The 24,295-nt window shown below is 40.0% G+C and overlaps 1 protein-coding gene across 2 annotated transcripts in view; it reads right to left on the bottom strand.

Moving 5' to 3' along the window:
* The window catches only part of prkcsh (PRKCSH beta subunit of glucosidase II), an 83,445-nt gene that overhangs the window by 14,337 nt on the left and 44,813 nt on the right, over positions 1–24,295 (bottom strand). For both annotated transcript variants that reach the window (XM_069927196.1, XM_069927195.1), the window contains 3 exons: positions 22,377–22,464; positions 4,193–4,262; positions 504–593 (listed from right to left, as the gene is read on the bottom strand). In XM_069927196.1, coding sequence (XP_069783297.1) covers positions 504–593; positions 4,193–4,262; positions 22,377–22,464 — 248 coding nt within the window. The remainder of the gene's footprint in view (positions 1–503; positions 594–4,192; positions 4,263–22,376; positions 22,465–24,295) is intronic.

The raw sequence follows: 24,295 nt of genomic DNA on the forward strand, positions 1-24,295 counted from the left end.
GATTATGTGCAGTTCTGGTCGCCTAATGACAGGAATAATAGGAGCACAGAGAAGATTTACTTGGGTCTTCAGTAGTTGAGTTACATCGAAAGATTGAACGGGATAAGACTTTATTCCATACAAAAATGAGGGGAGATTTGATAGAGGTTTACAAAATTATGAGAGGTGTAGACAGAGTAAATGCAAGTAGGCTCTTTCCACTTAGATTAAGAGAGATAAACACAAGAGATGACTTTAGGGTGGAAGGTTTAGGGGGAACTTCTTCACTCAGAGTGACAGGAGTGTGGAACGAGCTGCTGATGTGGTAAATGCAGGCTCACCCTTAAGAATAAATTGGATAGATCATGGATGGGAGAGGTCTGGAGGGCTGTGAATGGGTGCAGGTCAGTGGGAGTAGCGGTATGTTTCAGCAGACTAGAAGGGCCAAATGGCCTGTTTCCTGTACTGTTGTGTTCTATGACATCAAAACCAAAAATAATAAAGGAGTGGGGTACATGACTTACTCATTTGTTGTCATTTCATAACATTGATTGAACAAGTACGCAAATTCTCCATCAAGTCCAAAGTCAACCATGAGCTCCTTCTCAAGGCTCCTGCAAACCAATGGCAATGAAATGGTAAATTTTCCCAGATAGATTTTCCGTGTTTGAAATTGTAATTCAAAGCATTTCAAACTCCTGTTTCTGACCAAAACCGAAAATCAAGCGGCAATGCCAGGAAATTTAGAAACATGCCTTTCAAATAAAACCAGCAAAACCCAATTAGATTCTTCGCAATCCAGTGCTGGTATAACTTTGCAACTCACAGAGTTAAAACGGTTCCTACATTTTGTTCATACCTTGATGAGGGTTTCAAGTCTGAAACGTCAGTTATGTATTTTTATCTTTGCTATATCAAGTACGCTGTTTGACCTGCTGAGTTTCTCCAGTGTTTTTCTTTTACTTCAACCACAGTACCTGCAGACTTTCAGGTTTTACTCCTAATACAATTCCTATCAAGGTAATTCAAACTTCAGCTCATATCCCCTTTAGAATGCTTTTTATTGAGGTGTTGGAGCTGCTTTGGGTACAGTTCTTGCTTTATGTTGCAGAAAAACATCAATTCATCATCTAAAGTAGCATAATCTGCCAGACATTGTATTATCTGGAGTGGGGGAAGAATAGTGTAAAATACTCTTTATAGAATGCATTTCCTTGCTGTACTTTAAGGTAATCGAGTTTGGATTATTTTAATTGTCTATCTGGATTGGGATAGTTTACAGTGATTCAATTCAGTTGGTTCAAGGACACCAGTCCCCTGGCATTGCTACTGTCCAAGAAACTTCAGCAGTCCTCTTGCCTGTTTCTATTCAGTAACCATGAGGACAGGATAGCTCCAGGCTGTGAAGCATCATGTAACGAAACTGCTCGTCAACACTTACAATCTAATCTGGAGCATGAAGAATGGTGCAGATATCATGACACATGTGCACAGCTATACCTCAGATTCCATCAGCAGAGAAAGAAATTTATTTTAAAGTTGAACTTGAATTTGAAAAACAAAATTACGTATTGTCCAATTTATGGCAATATATTAAATCATCTATGAAAGCCTTAAGCTGTCATATTACATGCCCACCTCTTTATATGAGCTCAGCTGACAGTACTCTCCAAGTCAAAATAATATGCGAGTTCATCGCACCCCAGGGACTGGAGATGAAATCTAAGTTAGAGCAGAAGCAAGGGAGTAAATGAATTATCTGAGCTAAGTTTTTGTGAGAAAACTCTCCAGCTTTACCCATGTCAGGTCTGTAAAAGAATGAAAATCATTGAGGTGATCACAGGAGGAGTTCATGTCGTCATCGAAGCCAATTACAGACTGAAGTGCCGACCATTTCTTACCTTCCCCACAATTGGATTTTCCAATTGGCATTGTTTGGCAATAAAACGAGAAGATGAAAAGTTCTCATGACTGTGGCAAGGCTGCAGGCATCCATGATGCATGGCTTTGTGGGTGTCACCTTTTGAAAAAACTGCTCCATGATCGAATCAAAGGGATCCTGCTTCCTCAATTAATATTCCACAAACAGAGAAGATCCCTGCACCTTAATTTGAGGCACAATACCTTCATCTGTGACAGAGTTTTGCCAGCAGGATTTCAGAGACCAACGACAAGGGTGATCTTTGTAAAATGAAAGTTGGGCACCTTAGTAAACATGGCCAGCTCCGCCGGAAAACTGCAGCACTCTGCTGCCCTGGTGCAGCAGGCAGCCAATGAGGAGGCACTACAACCTAGTCCCTCTCTGCCCGTGCCATACATTTTCAATGATGGAGCTCCTCTTCCCCCTTCACCAACCCACTACTCATGTGCAAGAGTAGGGCTTGCAGCAGAGTGCGGTGGAGCACATGGAAGTTAGGAGCAAGTCCTGACAGGCAAATTGGTGGCAGGGAAGATTTAGGAAGCAGCAATTTGAGCAGTGCTTGAGACCACATAATTTAATTTTAATTTAGAGATACAGCACAGGAACAGGCCCTTCTGGACCACGAGCCCATGCTGCCCAAATAGACCCATGTGACCAATTAAGCTAACCCCCGCACATCTTTGTAATGTGAGAGAAATCAGGATTGGAACCAAGTCTCTGGCACTGTAATAATGTTACCGCCATTTGGCAGCTGAGCAATCACTCACTAAACCTGACCATTCAGGTTACTGATTTCAGGGTTTTGGGCCCTTTGAAGGCTCCAATTACTTCTGAGCAAAGCCTACAGTTACTCAAAGCCCAACAAATACTCATTACCCATACCAATTCACCACCAGCCTCTCCAATGTGGGGCCCAACTCTCTCCCAGTCTTTGCATCACTTTAGTCTAATGTCCAGCTCCTCCTCCTGCCATGAGTTCTTCAACAAGTCCAAGCCAATGTTTAGATATTCACTTTATTCATGGTTTTGACCTTGAACTGCTGGAGAAAAGCAGTAAGTCGGGCAATATCAATGGGTAGAAACAGTCAATGTTATGGGTCTCCACTATCTCAATACAGAGTCCCTGGCAAGATGGTGGTAGCACTTTCATCTATGCAATTGCAAAAATTAGTGCCGTATCAAAAACTGCATTGATCTTGCAATAAAAACACAATCCTAGAGAAACTCAGCTGGTCAAACAGTGTCTTTATATAGCAATGGTCAAAATACATAACCAATATTTTGAGCCCTTCACCAAGGTACAGAAAAATGTCAGTAGGCGTCCGAACAAAAAAGTAGTGGGAAGGGAGGTGTGGTCGCAAAGGCAGGAGGCGATAGGTGGAGAAGGGAGGGAGGGGACAGCAGCAATCAAGGGGAGGAGAAACGGCTGGGTGAAAGGTGGGAGGAGAACTGTAAAGGAGAGGGGGAATATGAGAGCACGTCAGCAGAAACTAGAAAAGTTGATGTTGATGCCATCTGGCTTGAGAGTGCCCAGACAGAAAAATTAGGTGTTGTTCCTCCAATTTTCAGGTGGTCTTGATGGGATAGTATACAAGGACAGACATGCGAGTGTGGGAGTGTGACACAGAACTGAAATGGTTGACTACTGGGACGTCCCTGCCAATGGTGCGGAAGCGATCTCCCAATCTGCGCCAAGACTCTCCGATGTAGAGAAGACTCTTGTAGAGTTTGCTTGTTAGAAGGTCGTTCTGCCTCCATCACCAAAACTTTTTTTTTGGTAGGGAAAATAGTCTAGAATTGAAAATTCACTAGAATTGGAAAATAGTGGACCTCAATCGAATGGTCAGCAAGGAAATGAGCCTGTCTGCTGAGGTAAATGATCCAATGAGTTCACATTTCAACATGCTGCAATTTAGAGTTAATAAACCGGGCATTAATTACTCGTGGGCTTTCCCACTGTGGGTCAGAACAAGGGAAGACAGAGCACAGTGGAAAATTACCTCCCATGTTAATGAAGCACGTGCAAGGGGACAGATGGCTGCACAGTAAAGACTATGTGCCATGCATCAGCTTTTTGAGCAGTGAATCTTTTCCTTCGTTGCTTCTTTCTGCTCTCAAAATATTCAGCCTTACTCTTGCTCTTTCTCAACTTTAATGGAAAACAACTTCAGGGTCTGGGGCCACAGATGTAGTTACAGCCATCGTTGATTTCCTCAGCTTTCTTGTGGGGCCGAAAAATAAATATCTTAAATATCAAACAGCTGAAATGTTTACATTTGAGATTCATTTTACCCAATAGAAGTCTCCACCTCTTTCAACGATTTCTCTGCTTCGGAGAATTCATTTCTGGCTTTCTCAGCAACTGGAAGAAAACAACAGGCAGATAATGAGGCTCAGGTTTAATGTCATATTGAGCAGGATTGCAAGAGAAATTATACAACTTCAAAAAGGGCAATTCAAGAATTTTTAACCCAACAAGCAGCCAGAGTATAGGACCCTAAAAGCTACCTTGGGAATTTGAATTCAATAATCAAATAAAATCTTTCAGTTAACAAAAAAAGGCTTAGTAACTACTGTGATGAAACTAACTGTGAAACCCCATCTGTTTCATTAGGCATCTCCACAAAAGCAAATGTGCTGACCTTACTCAGCTGGGCTAATGTGGCTCCAGAATCATTAATGACTGATGTGCCTGATTCTTGAGTTGAGACTTACTTTAGGGGAATTTAGAATAGATAAGAAATGTTGGCATTGGCAGCAATATCAACTCCTTAACAACAAACTTGTTTTGTTGGCATTATTTCTTCAAACAAATGAAGGTAATGCTACCATTAATAGAACAGATGGTACGCTAAAATGTCTCAAAGTGCTTTAAACATTACAACAACAGATAGTTACATAAACAGTTATGGCTGACAAAGAGCACTGGTATATCTGCATGTTGCAAAAGACAAAGGTCTGCAAGTTATCACTTGACCATTCCTGAACATACATGAGAGATCATGGCAGAAGTGTGCCTACCAAGCAGTAATGCTGCTACACAGCTCGAGTGATCCAGGTTCGACCTGGATCTTGTGTGCTGTGTAGAGTTGGTACATTGCTCCCATGCCTGAATATTTTGCTAGTTTCTCATTTCCTTTACATTCCAAAAATGTGCTGGTATGCCACTGCAAATGGCCCCTCATGTAGGAGCAGAAGATGAGAACCAGGGAAGTCGATTAGCATGTGAGAGAATTTTGGCGTCACAGTTAGCGCAACACTGTTTCACCACCAACTATCAGGAGTGGGGTTCAAATCCTTCACTGCAAGACGTTAGCACATTCATTCTTCCTTTGTGTGCATGGGTTTTGTCCAGGGGCTCCAGTTTCCTCCCACCATTCAAAATGTACCAGGGGTTTAGGTCAATCAAGTGTAATTGGGCAGCACAGCTCCTGGGCCAAAAGGGCTTGTTACCTGTATGTCTAAGTAGGGTTTACAGCAAAGTGGGAGAATACAACACATAGGTACCCTCTGGGAGCTAGCATAGACCCAATGGGGCAAATGGCTTCTGTCTGCATCAAAAGAGCATGAAAAACAAAGAAAAAATGATACTAATTTACATGGCATAAATAGAGTACAGTCATTCATCAGTCTTACGGTACCTCACTTTTCACTAATGACAAAATATCTCAGCGAAGGCCCAGGCAATTTCTTCACAACTTTGCAAGCATGGACACACTTAGTCAGGACCTGGGATTTATTGAAAGGCTGCCAGCCCCTTTCTTTTGTAGTTGGGCTGAGAAGATTGAATTTTCTTGATAAAACATATTCATTCAACAAATCATCTTGCTGCCATTTATGGACTGATTGGTGGCCTATTAGCCTACGTGACTACATTCTGAATATAATGTCATATAACTTAAGAGTAACCTAAGAATACAAACCATTTTAATCCCACACAAACATCTCTATCCATGGCCTTGTGCTCTGCCAAACCGAGGCTACCTGTAAATTGGAGGAACAATGCCTAATATTCCATCTCCAACGAGATGCCATAAACATCGACCTCTAGTTTCCATCAAACTCCTTCCCATCCCTTGGTCTCCTATCCTCCAGCTCCCTAAACCCTTACCCTCCCTCTCTTTTCAGAGAGCTACCCCCTCTCCCTCATCACCTTAGACTTTGTTTTCTTCTACTCTCTCACACCTCTGTATCCCCATGACAGGCTGCTGCATGTAGTCCTCCCCCTGCCCCTTCCTCCTCTCTTCTTCCACCACCTTTTTATTCAGCCACCTGCCTGCATGTTGCTCACAACTTGACAGGCCTGATACACTGGTTACCATTTTCTTCCTAGAGAGTGGAGTTCACTTAAATCAGTGCGGGCTAGAGGGGCCGAGATGGCCTGTTTCCATTCTGTAATTGTTATATGGCTATCTGCTGAGTTTCTCCAGCACTATTGTGTATTGCCCAAGAACATGAATATTGATCTGGAGGTAGTCCAAAGCAGCCATTCTCAGCCTTTTTTTGACTATGGCCCCTGAGGATTCAGGTTAAAGTCTATGGGCAGCAGTCAAGATTTGGTTTCTTCCATATTTCTCTCCCTACCGACGACATAAAAAACATTTAAAATATAAATTTATGTTATGAGAGGTGTAAGGAAAGCAAGGCTTTTACTTAATGTGCTCTGACCCCCAGGACAGCCATAGGGCCCCAGTTGAGAATAGCTGGTTTACAGAGCCAGCCCCTTTGACTTTCAAACAAATCACATGCAACTGTAAACTGTTTCCATCACTGACCTGTCAATCCCTACAACATCTTCTTCATTTATCTTGTCAACAGACTAGGGGGTCATAGGAAATTTTATACCCAATCACAGAGATGTCTGTGAATATTGTTTTCATCTTCACAGATTCCAAGACAGATTCAGACAAAGAACAAGAATGGCCACCCTCCACTATACATGAACAACTCTGTAGTTGGAGTTCACTAACGAGTAACCTATTGTGGACACTCAACATTTCCTCATTTGTCAGGAAAGCGTAACAGTGACTGAACTTCCTGAGAAGACTGAGGCTGGCAAAGTTATCGGCCACCATTTTGTCAACCTTCTATAGGTCCTCTATCAAGACCGTCCTGGCTGTCTGCATCACACTGTTGCTGCAGAGAAATGGACCAGAGCTCAATCCACACAAGAGTGGCAGAGAAGATCATTTGAATATCCTTCCCCACACCCCACCCCATTGAAGTGATCTACTGGTATCATTGTCTGAAGAGGGCATGCAAAATCATTAAGGACTGTTTCCAGCCTGCACACAACATCTTTCACCTGCTCCCGTCGGGGAAGAGAAACAGGAGGATCAAAGCCAGCACCATCAGGCTGAGGAACAGCTTCTTCCCCACGGGCAGGGAGAATGCTGAACGACCCAAGGAACTGCTCACACTGACTGTCAGAGACTCTCACATTCATAAAACGGTATTTATTTGTTTGAAAAGATGAAATACTGTCCCCACATGTATTAATTTGTCTGGATGCGAGTTATGTCTAGTTGTGTGCATTCTGTGTTTTGCACCAAGAACTGGAGAACACTGTTTCATCAGGTTGTACTTGTGTAATCAAAGGCCAATAAATTTAACTAAAGCACTAGTATCAGAAATCTATAAGTAAAAAACAATTAGCCAGAATTTATGAGAACCATCATCCCAGACAATGAACATACTGAGCACACTGCACTGTAAACTTTCTGAGAAGTGTCATGCTAAACTGAAGACAAAGGATGCCATTCCAGACACTGTGTCCATACCAGACTTAAAAAGATTTTTCCTTCCCTCTCTCCTGTGGGACATAGCTCATCAACCAATGGTTGAGGATCACGCTTCCTTCTCCGATGGAGCTGCCTCACCGCCATTCAAGGAACCATTGCGGATGCCAATCTTGATGTGCATGACAAGATGGATTTTTTTTTTAAAAAAAAAATATATATATATATATATATCTATATACTTTAACCTCGTGAAGTTGGCAAAGAAATCATTTGGTTCATCAAGCGTACTTCAGAAAAAAGTGGCTCTCATTAGTTGCCACTGACCATGCAATATCATTGTTTCCAGAACTAAACAAGTTCCACCAAAGAAAATATATAATGGGCTAAATTAGAACCTCTCTCAAATGGGACTCCAAGTGTGTACCTGCTCATAGTGGGCTCAGGCCACAAAGGCTATATTGGAAAATGCAGCAATATCTTCCTCTCAGGAACTTGCACCTGTCATCCTCTGAGACGATGACATCAGCTTTATGCACGCTGACATAGCCTCTTACACAAACACCACAACTCTTCTGGGACTACGGCTACTCCATATTTCATGACAATTGATTTTTAAAAGAAAAACATCCTCGCGATGCAGATGTGCTTTCTTTTAAACGTGGAAAACCCATTTTGCCCATTTGAAAATCGCGCCCATTTATTGAATGCTTTATAACATTAAATGAAACACTGTTGACTAGGAACAGGAGCAAATTTAATTTAAAAGGTTATCTCAAACATTGTTGTGTCCCAGAGCAGTCAGGTACCTGGCTGGCTGCTGATAAAGAAACATGCCAGATTGATGTGTCTCACCTCGGGCCGTCAAATGGTTAAGAATTTCAGGAGGAAAACGGGATAGGAAATGCAATGATCTTACTCTGATACACAAATTACTAAATATCTTGTGATATCTTTGTCAATATGATGCTGCTCTCGCAATAAAATTGCATGCCTGTGGTCAGTGGAGGAGGCCTACTTTTCTTACTGAGTATTCAAGACCCCACCAAACTAATTTGCTAATTTTGCTGAATGAAGCAGAAGACCAGATGCAATCCCTTTCTGTAACAAATGTGATCATGTAATGAAGACAGTGAATTTAATATGATTTTTAGAAAGAATTTGCATGATTTTACCAATCTGAAGAATATCGGCATCAGTTGTTCACACACAAATCAATCAAAGCTCGACATCTCCACTTCCTTGCGAGAGTTTAGACAGTATACTGGAAGTGCGGGAATTAAAGAGGCGGGACTTGCAACATGCGTCATTCATTAGCCCATTCCTCATGGAATGCCTGCAGTTAACGTTCTGGGAAATTTACCTGAGGCCTAGAAGGTAAAATATGGGAATGGCACCCTCATTCCCATTCCAACCTTTTTACACACCATGCATTTTGGAAAAATGGCGATAATTTCCTGGATCGCAGCAGCTGTGTTCAAAAAACCATACGATTTTTCACAATCAGTAAAGACAGACACAGATTAGACCATAAAATTCAGATCACTAATAGTCCAAACCCTACATCACAGAATCCAGAAACATAGCTACAAATCTATCTGACTCAAGAGGTGGATTATTTCAACTATTTATATACTTTTCTGTCATTTTAAATCATTTTATTCCGTCTTACCAGAGTGCCTGGTTCTGAAGTAATAATTCATTATTAATTTTATCTACACTAATGAATATATTGATGAACATGTCCTTCCTATCCCAAGGAACACTTGCATTTCCTCTCCCAAGCTTTTATGATGCCTAATATTTTCAAGTTGCCGCTTATTTAGAGTAAGCTAAGCAGACTGTGCAGAATCACGAGTATTTTTCCTTATGCAACCTCCACGTAGATGCAATCGTGAAGAATGTCACCAACAGCTATACATTATGAGGAGTTTGAGGAGATTCAGTATGTCACGGAAGATTCCCGAAAATTTCTACAGGTATATTGTGGACAGCATTCTGGCTGGTTGCAACAATGTCTGGTATTGAGGCGCCAATACTCAGGACAAGAAAAAAAACTCCAGACAGTTGTTAACTCAACTGCAACATCATGGGCACCAGTCTTCACTCCGTTAAGGACATCCACATGAGGCGGTGTTTTAAGAAGGCACTCTCTATCCTCAAGGACCCCCACCACCCAGGCCATGCCCTCTTCACTCTGCTACCATCGAGCATGAAGATGAGCACCCAGCGGCACAAGGACAGCTTCTAACCCTCTGCCATCAGATTCCTGAATGAACAAAGAACCACAGACACTGCCTTATTGAATTTTTCTTGCACTATTTTTTATTTATTTTGTAAGGTGGTTTATATAGATGTTTGCGCTGTGATGCCTCCGCAAAACAACAAACTTCATGACAATAAATTAGGATTCTGACCCTGCATAAAGTGCTTTACACATCTATGATTCTTAAAAGATTCACATTCTCCATTTTGAAAATAAAATTTGTTCAAAATGGCAGCTGCAAATGAAAATCTTTTTTCCGTACAAAATAATTTACCATTACTGGTTTTGATCAAAATCCAAACATATTTACAGAGCAACGAAGCCGAAAGCAGAAAGTAAATTCAGTCTCAATGACAATTCTGTGCACTCGGACGGATCAAAAAGATTCAGATAAGCATTTTCACTCATTTTGTTTCAGGCCTTAAACTTCAAAAAGAAAAATATATTCTCTCCAGTTTGTCAAATGAATTGATATCCAGCAGACAGCTTCACTAATCTAGGTCACATTACAGAAGGAGGACTGCAAAGTCTGGGACAAGGATAAGGGTTGGCAGAAAGATGCTGGCTCAGCTCTGACCTGTCCTTTGATCTGTTTGCAGACGAGAGATGAAGAGGATAAAGCAAGGAAGCAGGAAAAAAAAGGAGCAGTGCCATCAGTTTCCTTCTGTCGCTGCATCACTGCTGAAATAGAACCATGAAGTCTTCAGTTGCCTCTCCTTGTCCTCTCAGAAGAAGAACGAAAATTAAAGCAGAAGCCATTTGGGCCTGCTCCCTTCTCTTGTTGCTGGAGTTGGAAGCAGTTTCTGACATGAGGAAATCAAGTAGACCATAAATTTACATAATCAATAAAGGACATTAAATCTCTGGAACGGTTCGGCTCATGATTAGCGCAACACTGCTGCAGCGTTACCGATCGAGACTGGGGTTTGAATTCCGTGCTGTCTGCAAGGGGTTAGTACGCTCTCCCTGTGTCTGCTTAGTTTTCCTCTGGTTTCCTCCCACCATGACTCGTGGGCTGAGGCGAACCTTTCCTGATTAACAATAATTTCTCCATTTATCTTTGTCACACTGCTTGTCTCAATTGCATATGTCTAGAATGTAGAACACTACAGCACAGTACAGGCCATTTGGCCCTTGATGTTACACCAACCTATATATTCCCACCAAGCCCTTCCTACCTTGTAATCCACCATTTTTCTTTCATCCATGCGCCAGTCTAAGAGTCTCTTGAATGCCCCTAATGTTTCAGCCTCCACCACCTCCCCTGGCAATGCATTACAGGAACCCACTCTCTCTGTAAAAAAAAATGTACCCCTGACGTCTCCCCTAAACTTTCCTCCCTTCACCTTGAACAAATGTCCTCGAGTGTTTGCTACTCGTGCCATGGGAAAAAAGCGCTGGCTGCCCACCTTGTCTATGCCTCTTAGAATCTTTAAAACTATCGAGACTGGCAATGTTGGGTCATGACTGGTGCCAGACCACAGAAAATGCCTCTTCGGAGCAGCAAAGTTGTTCTTCTCAAGTTACATATATACTTGTGTGATAGTCAAATTTTTGTGGACTAATTTTTAGGGTAAAATATAGGTAAAATGCAGAATTCACAGCCTTTTTATTTCCATTCACATACCACCTTAAGTAATCCCTTACTGGATGAAATGTGGAGGAGTCACGTGATGGAGTAGTGGCCGGACGGTGAACTCTAGCCCTCTCCAGAAAAGTCGGGAAAAACAAGAGAAAATACAAAGGCACAGAAATACAAGTTAAAGAAAAGTGAGTATAAAGGTGGAAAGAAGATGGAGACAAAAGGAGAAAAATCAAAATCAACGGAAAGAAGAGAGGAAGAGAAGACAACGGAGGAAAAAGGTGAAGGCCTTACCTGTCCGAAGAGGCCCGCTGTGGAGAGAAGACCCCACTACCTCAGGTCGGTAGAAAGAGAACTACAACAATGGCTCACAGAGCCGAGTAAAAGTGCGCAACCGCGCATGCGCGACTCCTCGCGCATGCGCGATGCGCATACAAAAAAACACACCGACGGGAGGGGGGACCAGCTGGGGAGTCGATCTCCACAGCCGGCAACGACAGCTGCAGAACACCTGCAGCAAGAAGAGACCACAGAAAACAATGGAAACAAGAAAGAAGAGGAGGAAAGGGCAGCAAAGAAACAACAGATGGTCAACCTAGAGGAAGAAGAAGAGGAAGAGGAAGAGTACAGGGAAATAGAAGAAGAAAAGATAGGCAAGGTAAAGGAGGTACTTGCTCTTGTTAGAGGATACATGGAGTCATTTAAAGAATGGCAAACACAAGAATTCAATGATTTAAGAAGAAGAATAAACAACACAGAAAAGAAAATAAATAAAATGGATATGACCTTAACAGAAATGGGGAAAAAAATGGACAAGATGGAAGAACGGGCAATAGCAGCAGAAATGGAGGTAGAAGACTTAAAAAAGAAATTGGAGGAATCTAATAAAAAAACTAAAGAGACACAAGAATTACTAGCCCAAAAAATAGATATAATGGAAAATTATAACAGAAGAAATAACATAAAGATAGTGGGCCTTAAGGAAGATGTAGAAGGCAAGAATATGAGGGAGTTTATAAAAGAATGGATCCCTAAGGCCCTAGGATGTCCAGAACTACAGCAAGAAATGGAAATAGAAAGAGCACATAGAGCATTGGCCCCTAAACCACAACCACAACAAAAACCAAGATCTATTGTAGTAAAATTCCTAAGATATACTACAAGAGAAAAGGTGCTGGAGAAGACAATGGAAAAAGTAAGAGAGGGCAACAAACCACTGGAGTATAAAGGGCAAAAAATCTTCATTTATCCAGATATAAGCTTTGAACTCCTAAAGAAGAGAAAAGAGTTCAATGCAGCAAAAGCGATTTTATGGAAGAAAGGATATAAATTTACACTGAAGCATCCTGCGGTATTGAAAATATTTATTCCAGGACAACAAAACAGACTATTCTCGGATCCAGAAGAAGCACGAAAATTTGCAGAACAATTACAAAAATAGACTGAGGGATGAAGACGGGTAATGAGAGCAAAAATTATCACGATTGATATGTATGTGGGTAAAGACAAAAATAGACTGAGGGATGAAGACGGGTAAGGAGGGTAAAAATGACCACGATTGATATGTATGCGGGTAAAGAGGTATAAGAGTGAATAGAGACAACGGGCATATGTGAAAGTATCTGTAATTAGAGGAAAACATAGAAAGTATAGACAAGAATTAATAAGGGAAGGTAATGGAATAGAGAGAATAAGGAGGGAACTAAAAGAGTGACCTTTGTGACATATAAAAAACGAAATCTTTTCTGGGGGGGGCTGGGTGGGGGGAAAAGAGCGGTCACTGCAAAATCAGTTGACGCTTGCGAGTGGATTCGCAAATCAAAATGGAGAGGGGAGATGTGGTTGTCCGACAAGGGATAAAGGGCAACTCAGGAGGGGAAGGGGAGATTGGGGATAAAGAAGATAGAAATAGGAGAATAAGGAAAATGTTGGATGTTGTAGGAATGTTGTCTGGTAAAGAGTTGAAAATAAGAAAACAGAAATGGAAAAGGAGGAAAGGTAATGATGGAAAAACGGAAAGAGAAGATAAACAAAATATAAAATGGCTACGCTGAACTATATGACTCTAAATATTAATGGAATACATAACCAAATTAAAAGGAAGAAACTACTAAATTTACTGAAAAAGGAAAAAATAGATATAGCATTTGTCCAAGAAACACATTTAACTGAATTGGAGCACAAGAAATTAAAGAGAGATTGGGTAGGACATGTAACAGCAGCATCGTATAATTCAAAAGCAAGAGGAGTGGCTATATTAATTAGCAAAAATGTGCCATTTAAAATAGAAGAGGAAATAATAGATCCAGCAGGGAGATATGTTATGATAAAATGTCAGATATATTCAGAGCTTTGGAATCTACTTAATATATATTCACCTAACGAAGAAGATCAAAAGTTTATGCAAGATATCTTTTTGAAGGTAGCTAATACGCAAGGGAACATACTAATAGGAGGGGATTTCAATCTGAATTTGGATCCAAATATGGATAAAACGGGGAAAAAAATTAACAGGAAGAACAAAGTAACCAAATTTATAATTAAATCAATGCAAGAAATGAAACTTGTGGACATATGGAGGAAACAAAACCCAAAAGAAAAGGAATACTCATACTACTCGACTAGACATAAAACATACTCAAGGATAGACCTATTCCTGTTATCAGCCCACATACAAGGGAGAGTTAGGAAAACGGAATATAAAGCTAGACTATTATCGGACCACTCACCCCTGTTATTGGCAATAGAGCTAGAAGACATCCCTCCAAGAATGTATAGATGGAGATTAAACCCCATGCTACTTAAAAGACAGGATTTTAGAGAATTTATTGAAAAACAATTAAAAATGTACTTTGAAGTAAATACGGAATCAGTGGAAGATAAGTTTATACTATGGGACGCAATGAAAGCATTCATTAGAGGGCAAATAATAAGTTATGCAACCAAGATGAAGAAGGACTATAATCAGGAAACAGAGCAGTTGGAAAGGGAAATAATAAACATAGAAAAAAAATTAGCAATAAAGGAAGATACAACCAAAAGAAGAGAATTGGCGGATAAAAAAATAAAATACGAAACATTACAAACATATAAGGTGGAGAAGAATATAATGAAGACAAAACAGAAATATTATGAACTAGGGGAAAAAACACACAAAATCCTAGCATGGCAGCTTAAGACAGAGCAAACTAAGAAAATGGTATTGGCAACAAGGAAAAAAGACAAACAAATTACATATAATCCAAAAGAAATTAAGGAAAACTTCAGAGAATTCTATGAACAATTATACCGAACCGAAAACGAAGGGAAAGAAGGGAAAATAGATGAATTTTTGACTAAAATTGAACTACCAAAACTACAAATAGAGGAACAAAATAAATTAACAGAACCATTTGGAACAGTAGAAATACAAGAGATAATAAAAAATTTACCAAATAATAAGACACCAGGAGAGGATGGACTCCCAATAGAATTCTACAAAACATTTAAAGACCTAATAATACCGCCCCTCCTGGATGTAATCAACCAGATTGATGAGACACAAAACTTACCAGATTCATGTAAAACAGCAATAATTACAGTGATACTAAAACAAGGGAAAGATCCACTCTCACCAGCGTCATATAGACCAATATCTCTGCTAAACACAGATTATAAGATAATAGCTAAACTATTAGCGAACAGATTAGCAGAACAGGTACCAAAAATGGTAAATTTAGACCAAACTGGATTTATCAAAAAAAGACGCACAACAGACAATATTTGTAAATTTATTAACTTAATTCATGCAGTAGAAGGAAATAAAGCACCGGCAGTAGCAGTTGCTTTAGACGCAGAGAAGGCCTTCGACAGAGTAGAATGGAATTACTTGTTCAAAGTATTGCAAAAATTCAGTTTACCGGAGAAGTATATTAATTGGATTAAAGCATTATTTCAGGGACCGTTAGCGAAAGTGACAGTAAATGGACATGTATCAAAGCAATTTAACTTAAGCAGGTCAACGCGGCAGGGATGCCCACTATCACCATTATTGTTTGCGCTAGCTATAGAACCACTAGCAGAATCGATAAGAAGAGATAATAATATAAAAGGAATAAAAATAAAAGACAGGGAATATAAAATCAGTCTGTTTGCAGATGATGTGATAGTGTACTTAACAGAACCAGAACTATCAATAAAAGAACTATATAAGAAATTGAAGGAATATGGAGAAGTGTCGGGATACAAGATAAACGTAAATAAAAGTGAAGCAATGCCTATGAATAACGCGGATTTCTCAAAATTTAAGGAGGAATCCCCATTCAGATGGCAAACGCAGGCAATAAGATACCTAGGTGTGCAAATAAACAAAAATCTAGGCCAATTATATAAACTCAATTACAATCCACTAATGAAAAAACTACAGGACGATTTAGAGCATTGGAAAGAGCTACCACTAACACTGATAGGAAGGATAAACTGTATTAAAATGAACATTTTTCCAAGGATACTATACTTATTTCAGGCATTGCCAATACAACTGACAGAAAAATTCTTCAAAGAGTTAAAGAAAATAATAAGGAGATTTTTATGGAGAGGGGGGAAACCGAGGATAGCACTAGACAAATTAACAGAATGGTATAAACAAGGAGGCTTACAATTGCCAAACTTCAAAAATTATTATAGAGCCGCACAATTAAGGTACCTATCAGATTTTTATCAAACAAGGGAAAAACCAGACTGGACGAGACTAGAATTAGATAAAATAGGGGAAAAGATACCTGAACACATATTATATAAATGGGACGAAAAATTGGTACAACATAGAACTTCTCCAGTATTACACCATCTCCTCAATATATGGAAGAAGATTCATGTAGAAAGAAATAAAATAAATTACCAAATACCAAAACTAATATTGACGCAAAATAAGCTACTCCCTTTTACAATAGACAACCTTGCCTTTAGAAAATGGGAAAAAAAAGGGATTAAAAGAATAGAAAATTGTTTTTCAGGAAGTAGATTCTTATCCTTTGAACAAATGAGAGATAAGTACAATATAACGGGAGATACAGCGCTGGCATATTACCAACTGAGATCCTACTTGAAAGATAAATTAGGAAGCAACTTGAGTTTACCAGAGGGAAGTAACCTTGAATATGTGATTACAGATACAATGTTAATCAAAAGATTTATAAAAAATATGTATATTAAACTGCAAGAAAAGGAAAATGAGGAAACAAATGGTAAAACTAAACAAAAATGGGAACAAGATTTAAATATAAAGATAAAAAAGGAAACATGGGAGAAGTTATGCTCTGGAACGATGAGAAATACAATAAATACGAGGCTGCGTATGATACAATATAATTGGTTACACAGACTATACATTACACCGCAAAAGTTAAATAAATGGGACCCAACAGTATCTGATAGATGTTTTCGATGTAAAAAAGAAAGGGGAACAACAATTCATGCAATCTGGACATGTGAGAGAGTAGAAAAATTTTGGGATGATCTCAATCAGATATTAAATAAAATAACAGAAAACAATATACCAAAGAATCCAGAGATCTTTCTCCTAAGTAACATAAAAAATAAAGAATTTGGAATTGACTTGGAGGATGCACAAAAAAGATTTGTTAAGATAGCCCTAGCTGTAGCAAAAAAATGTATTATGTCAACCTGGAAATTGGAAGATAATTTGAAAATACAACAATGGTATATAGAAATGAATAAATGTATTCCATTAGAAAAAATAACATATAGTTTAAGAAATAATATTGAAATATTCGAACAAGTATGGGAGCCTTACATTAAATACAATAGCGAAAACCTACCGGGAACAAACATTACCTAAGTTGATGGAAGGAGAAGAGAAGAAAAAAATGGACTCAGTAGAATTTCTGGTGTATTTTTGTTGAATGACAACATTGTCTAACTGAATTAATGCAACCTAGATTGTATAACTAAAATGGATGAGAGGGGGGAGGGATGGGGGGGTGGCTTGGGAGGAGGGAGGGGGGAGGGAGAAAAAGTCACTGTAAATGTGTGGAAAAGAAAAAGTGTATATCATGGCTATTGTGATTTATGGTGTGAAAAATAAAAAAATAAAAAAAAAAAAAAAAAAGTAATCCCTTACTAAACAGAGCACCTATGGCATTAGGGGGGTCGACTATTAGACACATGCTACTTTTGACCATAGTAAGCACCTGCATCAAGATGTCAGGAGCTCGAATAGGCAGGCAACAGGACAAAGTGATTAGTCCACTGTTGGGAGCTCGGATGGGCAGGCAAGTGGCCAGAAATGGGTGGTTACTCTGAGGTCAGGCCACCGTGAGCTTGAATGGGAGGGCAGGCAGGGCTGAGGCAAGAGTCCGTGATGGGGTGCCAGTACCTCTGATTGGCAGGAGACCAGGAAAGTTGACATTTTATACACAATATGGAAAATACAAGATCTTTGGTCCAAACTTTTACATATATGCGTATATACAGTAGTCATTTTTGACACACCTTGTATTTCTGAAAGGTTCTGAGAAATCCCTGTAACGTGAAGATTCCCTTAGTTGTAAACATCGACAGCAGAGATTGCAAAAATTACACTACTGGTTTAATTAGTTACAGATTTGTACAGATCTCAGTTTACTTTGTATCTAACTTAGATATTAGTGAGAATTAGTTTATGAGTATAGATCTGTACTATAGATCAAAAACCTGCCCGACACGGAGACATTAGGGTTCTCGCACTCAGTGCCCATCTAATTCAGTGGCTATTGCAGCACATCGATATTATACACCCATGAGATATACCAGCAACGAAAGGAAACCTTGAGGATCAGATAAACTCTGCATACAATTGGAAAAGGTGTTTGAATGACTAACAGGAAACGTTCAAAGTTAATCAATATCTGGAAGAGAGAAGTGTGACAATCTGGCTGATTGACTTCAAAACTCTCCCTTGTACTTCTGCTGTGCATTTGTAAAAGGGGAAAGATTTATATGATCTAAAGAGAAACCAGATTATATTCTGCTGTGCATTTGTATTTGCCCTCCTGCAATCATGTTCCACTTTGACACATTTAATCTGAGCATAGTTGCATTTGGGCATGTCAGCTTTGTAAATAACATGCCTCAAACACAAATGCTCTGCTTTTTGCATGGGAATGATAAACAGTACAGATCCGAGCATCATTGTTTGCATGTCACATCCTGCATGTGTCAGGGAGCCAGCACAAACCAGGAGGAAACAAATGCCCTGTTAATCTGCATTTGGCTTGCCTAAAATCACTTTACTCGGGATGAAACTTTAATCCAAAATGCACCCATCAAACATGCCTCAACCTGCCACACCTCTGGTTTCGTTTTGAGCGCGCATTGTGTAAACAAGCATCAGACACCCAGATGAATTCAATGGCGACAACAGCTCCAAATTATAAAGAGCAGGATGATTGCAAATAAGGTAATGATGCACCTGCTCACTCCTCTTCCAAGTATGGCTATTCATTACAGGTAGAAAATATGCAGAACACTGCACCCCTCAAGGCAATCCTGACCTCTTGTTTTGTTTCTATAATTGCAGGGACAAGCCCCAATGGCAAATGACACTTAATATTTGCTGAATTGTCAGTTCTAGTCTAATCACTGTTGTGGCTGTTGTTACCCAAAGGGGAACTTGATAGAAAAATGCTGGTTTCCCCTCTCGTGCAGCCAAGTTGTTTATTTTCCAGTCAACGACCTATTCCAATGGCTTGGTGAATACAAGCGTTAGTTGACAACTCCATTGGGTGAGATGACCTTGGCCTCCAAGGCACCGCAGTCGAAGAGTGCCAGCAGGCTAAGGAGCGCAAGACCAGGAGTCAAACAAGGTCTTCACCTCCAGTGGGGTGAATAGAGATGGATGTCGCTATTAACTAAGTGCAGCTAGGACTCAGCTGTGATGCCTCCAGCGGTTGAACTGCCAGACTTCAACAGCGGCATATAAAAAAAATTAGTGACTGGAAATTTAATCCTCCTGATGGAACCTTGTGCATTTGGAGCTTAGGGAAGACCAAACAAGAGTGAGAGAAGGCACAACAAGGAGTAAGATAACTGGAAATGTCAAGAATGAGAGATATTAAGAGGCCACATACACTCAAATGCAGATGCAACATTTTCCTTTATCAGCTGAAGCTAAATGCAGAAGTTGGAAGGGTTACGCTGGAACTGGATGAAACACCAGTCGAACCACAAGAACAACGTACAATTCTGGTCGCCAAACAACTGGAAAGTTGTTTCCTTGGCAGAGGTCAATGACTAGAGGGAACTACTGACAGATCTAGGGATCAAAATTTCAACCGGTGTGGAAATTGTAGAATCCACCATTTCCAAAGCCAGTGGTAGTTGCTCTTTAACAAATCTGAAGAGCTTTTCAACTGTAGATTGAGAATTAGAGAGCTGCAGTTTAGCCAGTTCTGACCCAGCTGAGGGGCCTCCCTTCGTTCTATAAATTTGTTGTGCAATGGGAAAGAATATGAAAAAAAAAACGAGAAAAACTGGCAACACAAAAATATTAATTAATTAATGGACATTTATTTCTCTGCTTTCAAATTCTCTACAATACTCTTGTGGGGATCTCGTAATCACTGGCTCAGAGTTTAATAAAAATTTGAGAAGATTTAATACGATGCTGCTGTGTCTTGAGGAACTGAGTTACAAGGAAAAGTTAAACCGGTTTGGGTTTTATTCCATAAACGAATGTAGGGAGATTTGATAGAGATGTGCATAATTCTGCTAGTTATAGACAGAGTAAATGTAGGTTGGCTTTTTCCACTGAGGGTCAGTGAGATCCAAACCAGAGGACATGGGTTAAGGGTGAAAGGGGAAAAGTTTAGGGGGAACATGAGGGGAAACTTCTTCGCACAGAGAGTGGAGGGGGTATGGAACGAGCTGCCAGCTGAAGTGGTGAATGTGGGCTCAATTTTCATATTTCAGAAGAATTTGGACAGGTACATGAATGGGAGGGGCATGAAGGGCTTCGGACTTGGTGCAGGTCAGCAGGACTTGGCAGAATAATAGTTCATCACAGACAAGGGTCGAACAGCTGTAATGTGCTGTAATGTTCTATGTTGCATAGGTTTTGCTTCCATCATTGAATTTCTCGACTATATATGCATGCTGTAAATTTGTTCAGAAATTCCCTCAATTCACCAAATTATAACTCTGAAGTTAAAAGTCCCTTGTAAATAATAACATAATTCTGCAAATATCTCAGTAATAATATGCAGATCTTAAAACATGAAGACAAGAAAATACAACTTGTGGCCACACGGCAGTGGGGAATTGAGAGGTCATGCACTTGTCAGAAATAAAAGACAGATTATTTCCTAAATGAAGTGAGTCTGCAAAGGAATGAAGTTCAAAGGTAACCCACTATTATTATACTTCAATCTGAAAACATCAGCAGATACATCCAGCTTATAGTTGAGGCAGCAAACACAAGATGGGTTTTACTACAGAGGCTGGAGTCTGGAATTAAAGAATAGGGAGGATTTGTTCCAGTTATACTGGCGTTGGTGGAATATTGTGCTCAGTTTTGGTCCTCTTTCTTAAAACAGGATCTGAAGCATTGAAGGGAACACAAAGTATATTCACCAAACTAATTTTTGGGATGAGAGTGTTGTCCTGTCAAGAGATGGTCAATAATTTGGGTCTGTATACCTTTGAGTTTAAAAGCATGAGGGGTGACCCACAAGGGGGTAGATGCTAAGATATTTACACTCATGGCAAAGTCAAACTTGAGGATGTTGGTGAAAAATAAAGGGGATAATCCCAGGTATATAATTTCTTCTCTCATCAGGTAATGAACCTCATGAGTGGAAAAGAACTCACATCACACGAGTGCCAAGTAGTAAAGAGAGAGTGCAAACATCTACGTTGAGTAATTCTGTTGGATTTTATTACTGAGCCCAACTCAATGACCAGCCACATAAAAATGTGGCTACAAGGACAGCAATCGCTTGGTATCTAGCACATACAACTCACTCGTGACATCCCTCAGCCTTTCCATCACCCACAAGGCACAAGTCAGGGGCACCATGGAGGGGTGCAGCTCCAGCAACACTATCTCAAGGGCAACCAGGACAAAGCACTCTTTTTGGATTGGTATCCTATACAACAACCCAAATCAAGCCATCAACAAAAATGCTCTCCACTTCCTCATCTAGACGGCACCTTTCAAACCCGCAACCCCAAACAAAGAGAAGCACACAGCAACACAAACATTTGCAGGATCCCTTCAGAGTCTCACATTCTACCTGACTCAATCTTACATCATGGTAACTACCTTCAGCACACTGACTTGTGGTTCAAGGTGACAACTAAAATAGCTGGGAGTGAGGCATAAATGGTGGCCTTGTCAATGTCAGGACATCAGCAAACATGATGGAAAAAAGGTGGAATAGTTTGAGAGGTATAGAGTAGGAAATTACAGACAATGCAACAGACAACTAAACACACAGCTAAAGTGATAGGCAATTAAAATAGCGTTCCACATGCGATTGGAGCACCAGTGGCATTTGTGTCAAAAAGACAGGCAAACAAAAAAATAAACCAGGGTTCACGAAGGAGTCATTTAATTAGAAGCTTGTTTTAGTGAAAACAGAATGCCACCTGTGGTTCAGATCTACAGCTGAAGTTTGTAGATTAATGGTACATCTGCTCAGACACAGTTCGCAGATGAAACACAAACACAGCCCCTTTTGATGAGGTCCTCAGGTGAAGTTTGAAATCTGCACTTCCACAATTAAGTGGCAAAACTCTCCTTCTTGTCAATGAAGGGACAGTAGTGGTTAAAAACCAAGGGAAACAAGTAGCCATGGCCCTCTCCACGCAAGCTGACTTTCTTTGCACCAAAACAAGAGCTTACAAACATACCGTTAATTAGAACTTGTGTTTCTTCATCGTATGCTGGCATTTTCTCTTCCTCAGTTTCTTCCTTTTCTGGTAAATAATCTTGACGATTCTGTAAAGAGAAGAATCATTATCTGTTTGGCAGCTTGAAGTTCTGTTATACACGGACGAAGTATATTAACTACATGGTGTTCAGAAACCAGAGTCAGATTAACCAAGTTAGAAACTGACACACGCAGAATCCAAGACCTCTTTTCTGTCTGGGATCAGACATTTTCAAATAGACAGAAGAGAACAATATTCATTGTAAATCCACTAAAAAGCTGCACTCTTCTCTCAAAGTGAACTCACCAAGCTGTAATTGGAGTTTGCATTTTGGAGACATACTTTGAATCATAGCATTTTGTACAACTCAGGAACAGGCCCTTGATGTTCACCTCTATGATCCCGTCACTGCTAATTCCATTTACCCGCCAATGTCCCTGTCTTTCCTATCCAAGTGAAACACAGTCTGCACTGTAATTGCAGCAAACACAAAAATGCTGGAGGTATTCAGGTCTCGCAACATCCATAGAAGGGTTTAGACCAGAAGCATAGGTTACGTTTACCTCTTATGGACGCTGTGAGACCTGCTGAGTTCAGCCATCATTTCTGTGTTTTTACTGTTTCCTATCCAAGTACTTGTCCAAAGACCTTACCAATGTTGTAACTATATAGGCCACCACCTCTGACAGCTTCTTCCACATATTCACATGGTGAAATGCCCCTCAGATCTCTTTTAAATTTCTCTCCTCTTACCTGAAACCATTTCCTCCAGATCTAGACTCCCTCACTTTGAGGGCAGGGGGGGAGGGGGGGGAGAAACTACCCTCTCTATACCTCCCATGAATTTAAAAACCTCAATACAGTCACCCTTCAGTCTCCCACATTCCAATCTTCCCTTAGACAGCAGTCCTGTATTACAGGCAACATCCTGGTTTCTCTTCTGCACCCTCTCTACTATGACCACATCTTTCCTACAGTGCAGCAACCAGAACAGTGTGCAATGATCCTAAATCTCTAACCAAGGTTTTGTACAACTGCACCGTGACATCCCAACTCTAACACTCATGCTAATTGTGAAGACCTCAGTGGATGGAGTAACAATTGTCGACTATCAGCAGACCAATGAAATCAAACGAGAACTGCAGGTCTCAATGATTGATTTTAGAGAAATCAGTAGGTGGAGGTAACGGTAAGCTTGCCACTGAAATGTAAATACTGTATAATATAAACCAAGCAGTACATCTAGAGGTAAAGAATTTACTTCAAAGCCCATCAGATTACAAATATTTCAAAATACCTTCTACGTCAAGGGCACAGAAATAAACCTGCCCTGTCAACTGAATCCTCCAGAAGAAAGTTAAAGCTGCTACAGACCAGTGAGTAAATCAGGAATCATCAGTTCTGTATAGCCAAAAAGCAGATGCCATTTTTTTTTTATATGTAGAAAATCACAATCTTTGTACCATAACCTATCAAAATACCTTAAGTTAAATCCTCTGTTGAATTCATGAGTGTTCAAAGGACACTCTGATTTATTCAATTTACTTTTATCTAGTTATTTTTCAATTCAGAGTGTTCACTGCTCTGTTCATAGTGTATCACTATGGTTTATCATAATTGACATCTGAACAAAAATTTAGGGGAAACATCAGCAGTGAGTTTGTTTTTAAATAATCAGCGTTGATGGTGTTGGAGGCTAGAACATCAGGGGCATTGAAGAGACTCAATGGGATTGAGTACATCCTCCTCTTCCCAGACTTGGACATTGTAGTGGGCCAACTTCAGACTCAAATCCTCAATAGACAGGAACATGGATGAAATAAAAATAGAGAGTTATGAGGTAGGAAGGGTTGAGTATCTTTTTTTGATCGGTATAGTTCAGCACTACATTGAGGGCA

Source organism: Narcine bancroftii, chromosome 3, assembly GCF_036971445.1.
Source record: "Narcine bancroftii isolate sNarBan1 chromosome 3, sNarBan1.hap1, whole genome shotgun sequence".
Lineage (NCBI taxonomy): Eukaryota > Metazoa > Chordata > Chondrichthyes > Torpediniformes > Narcinidae > Narcine > Narcine bancroftii.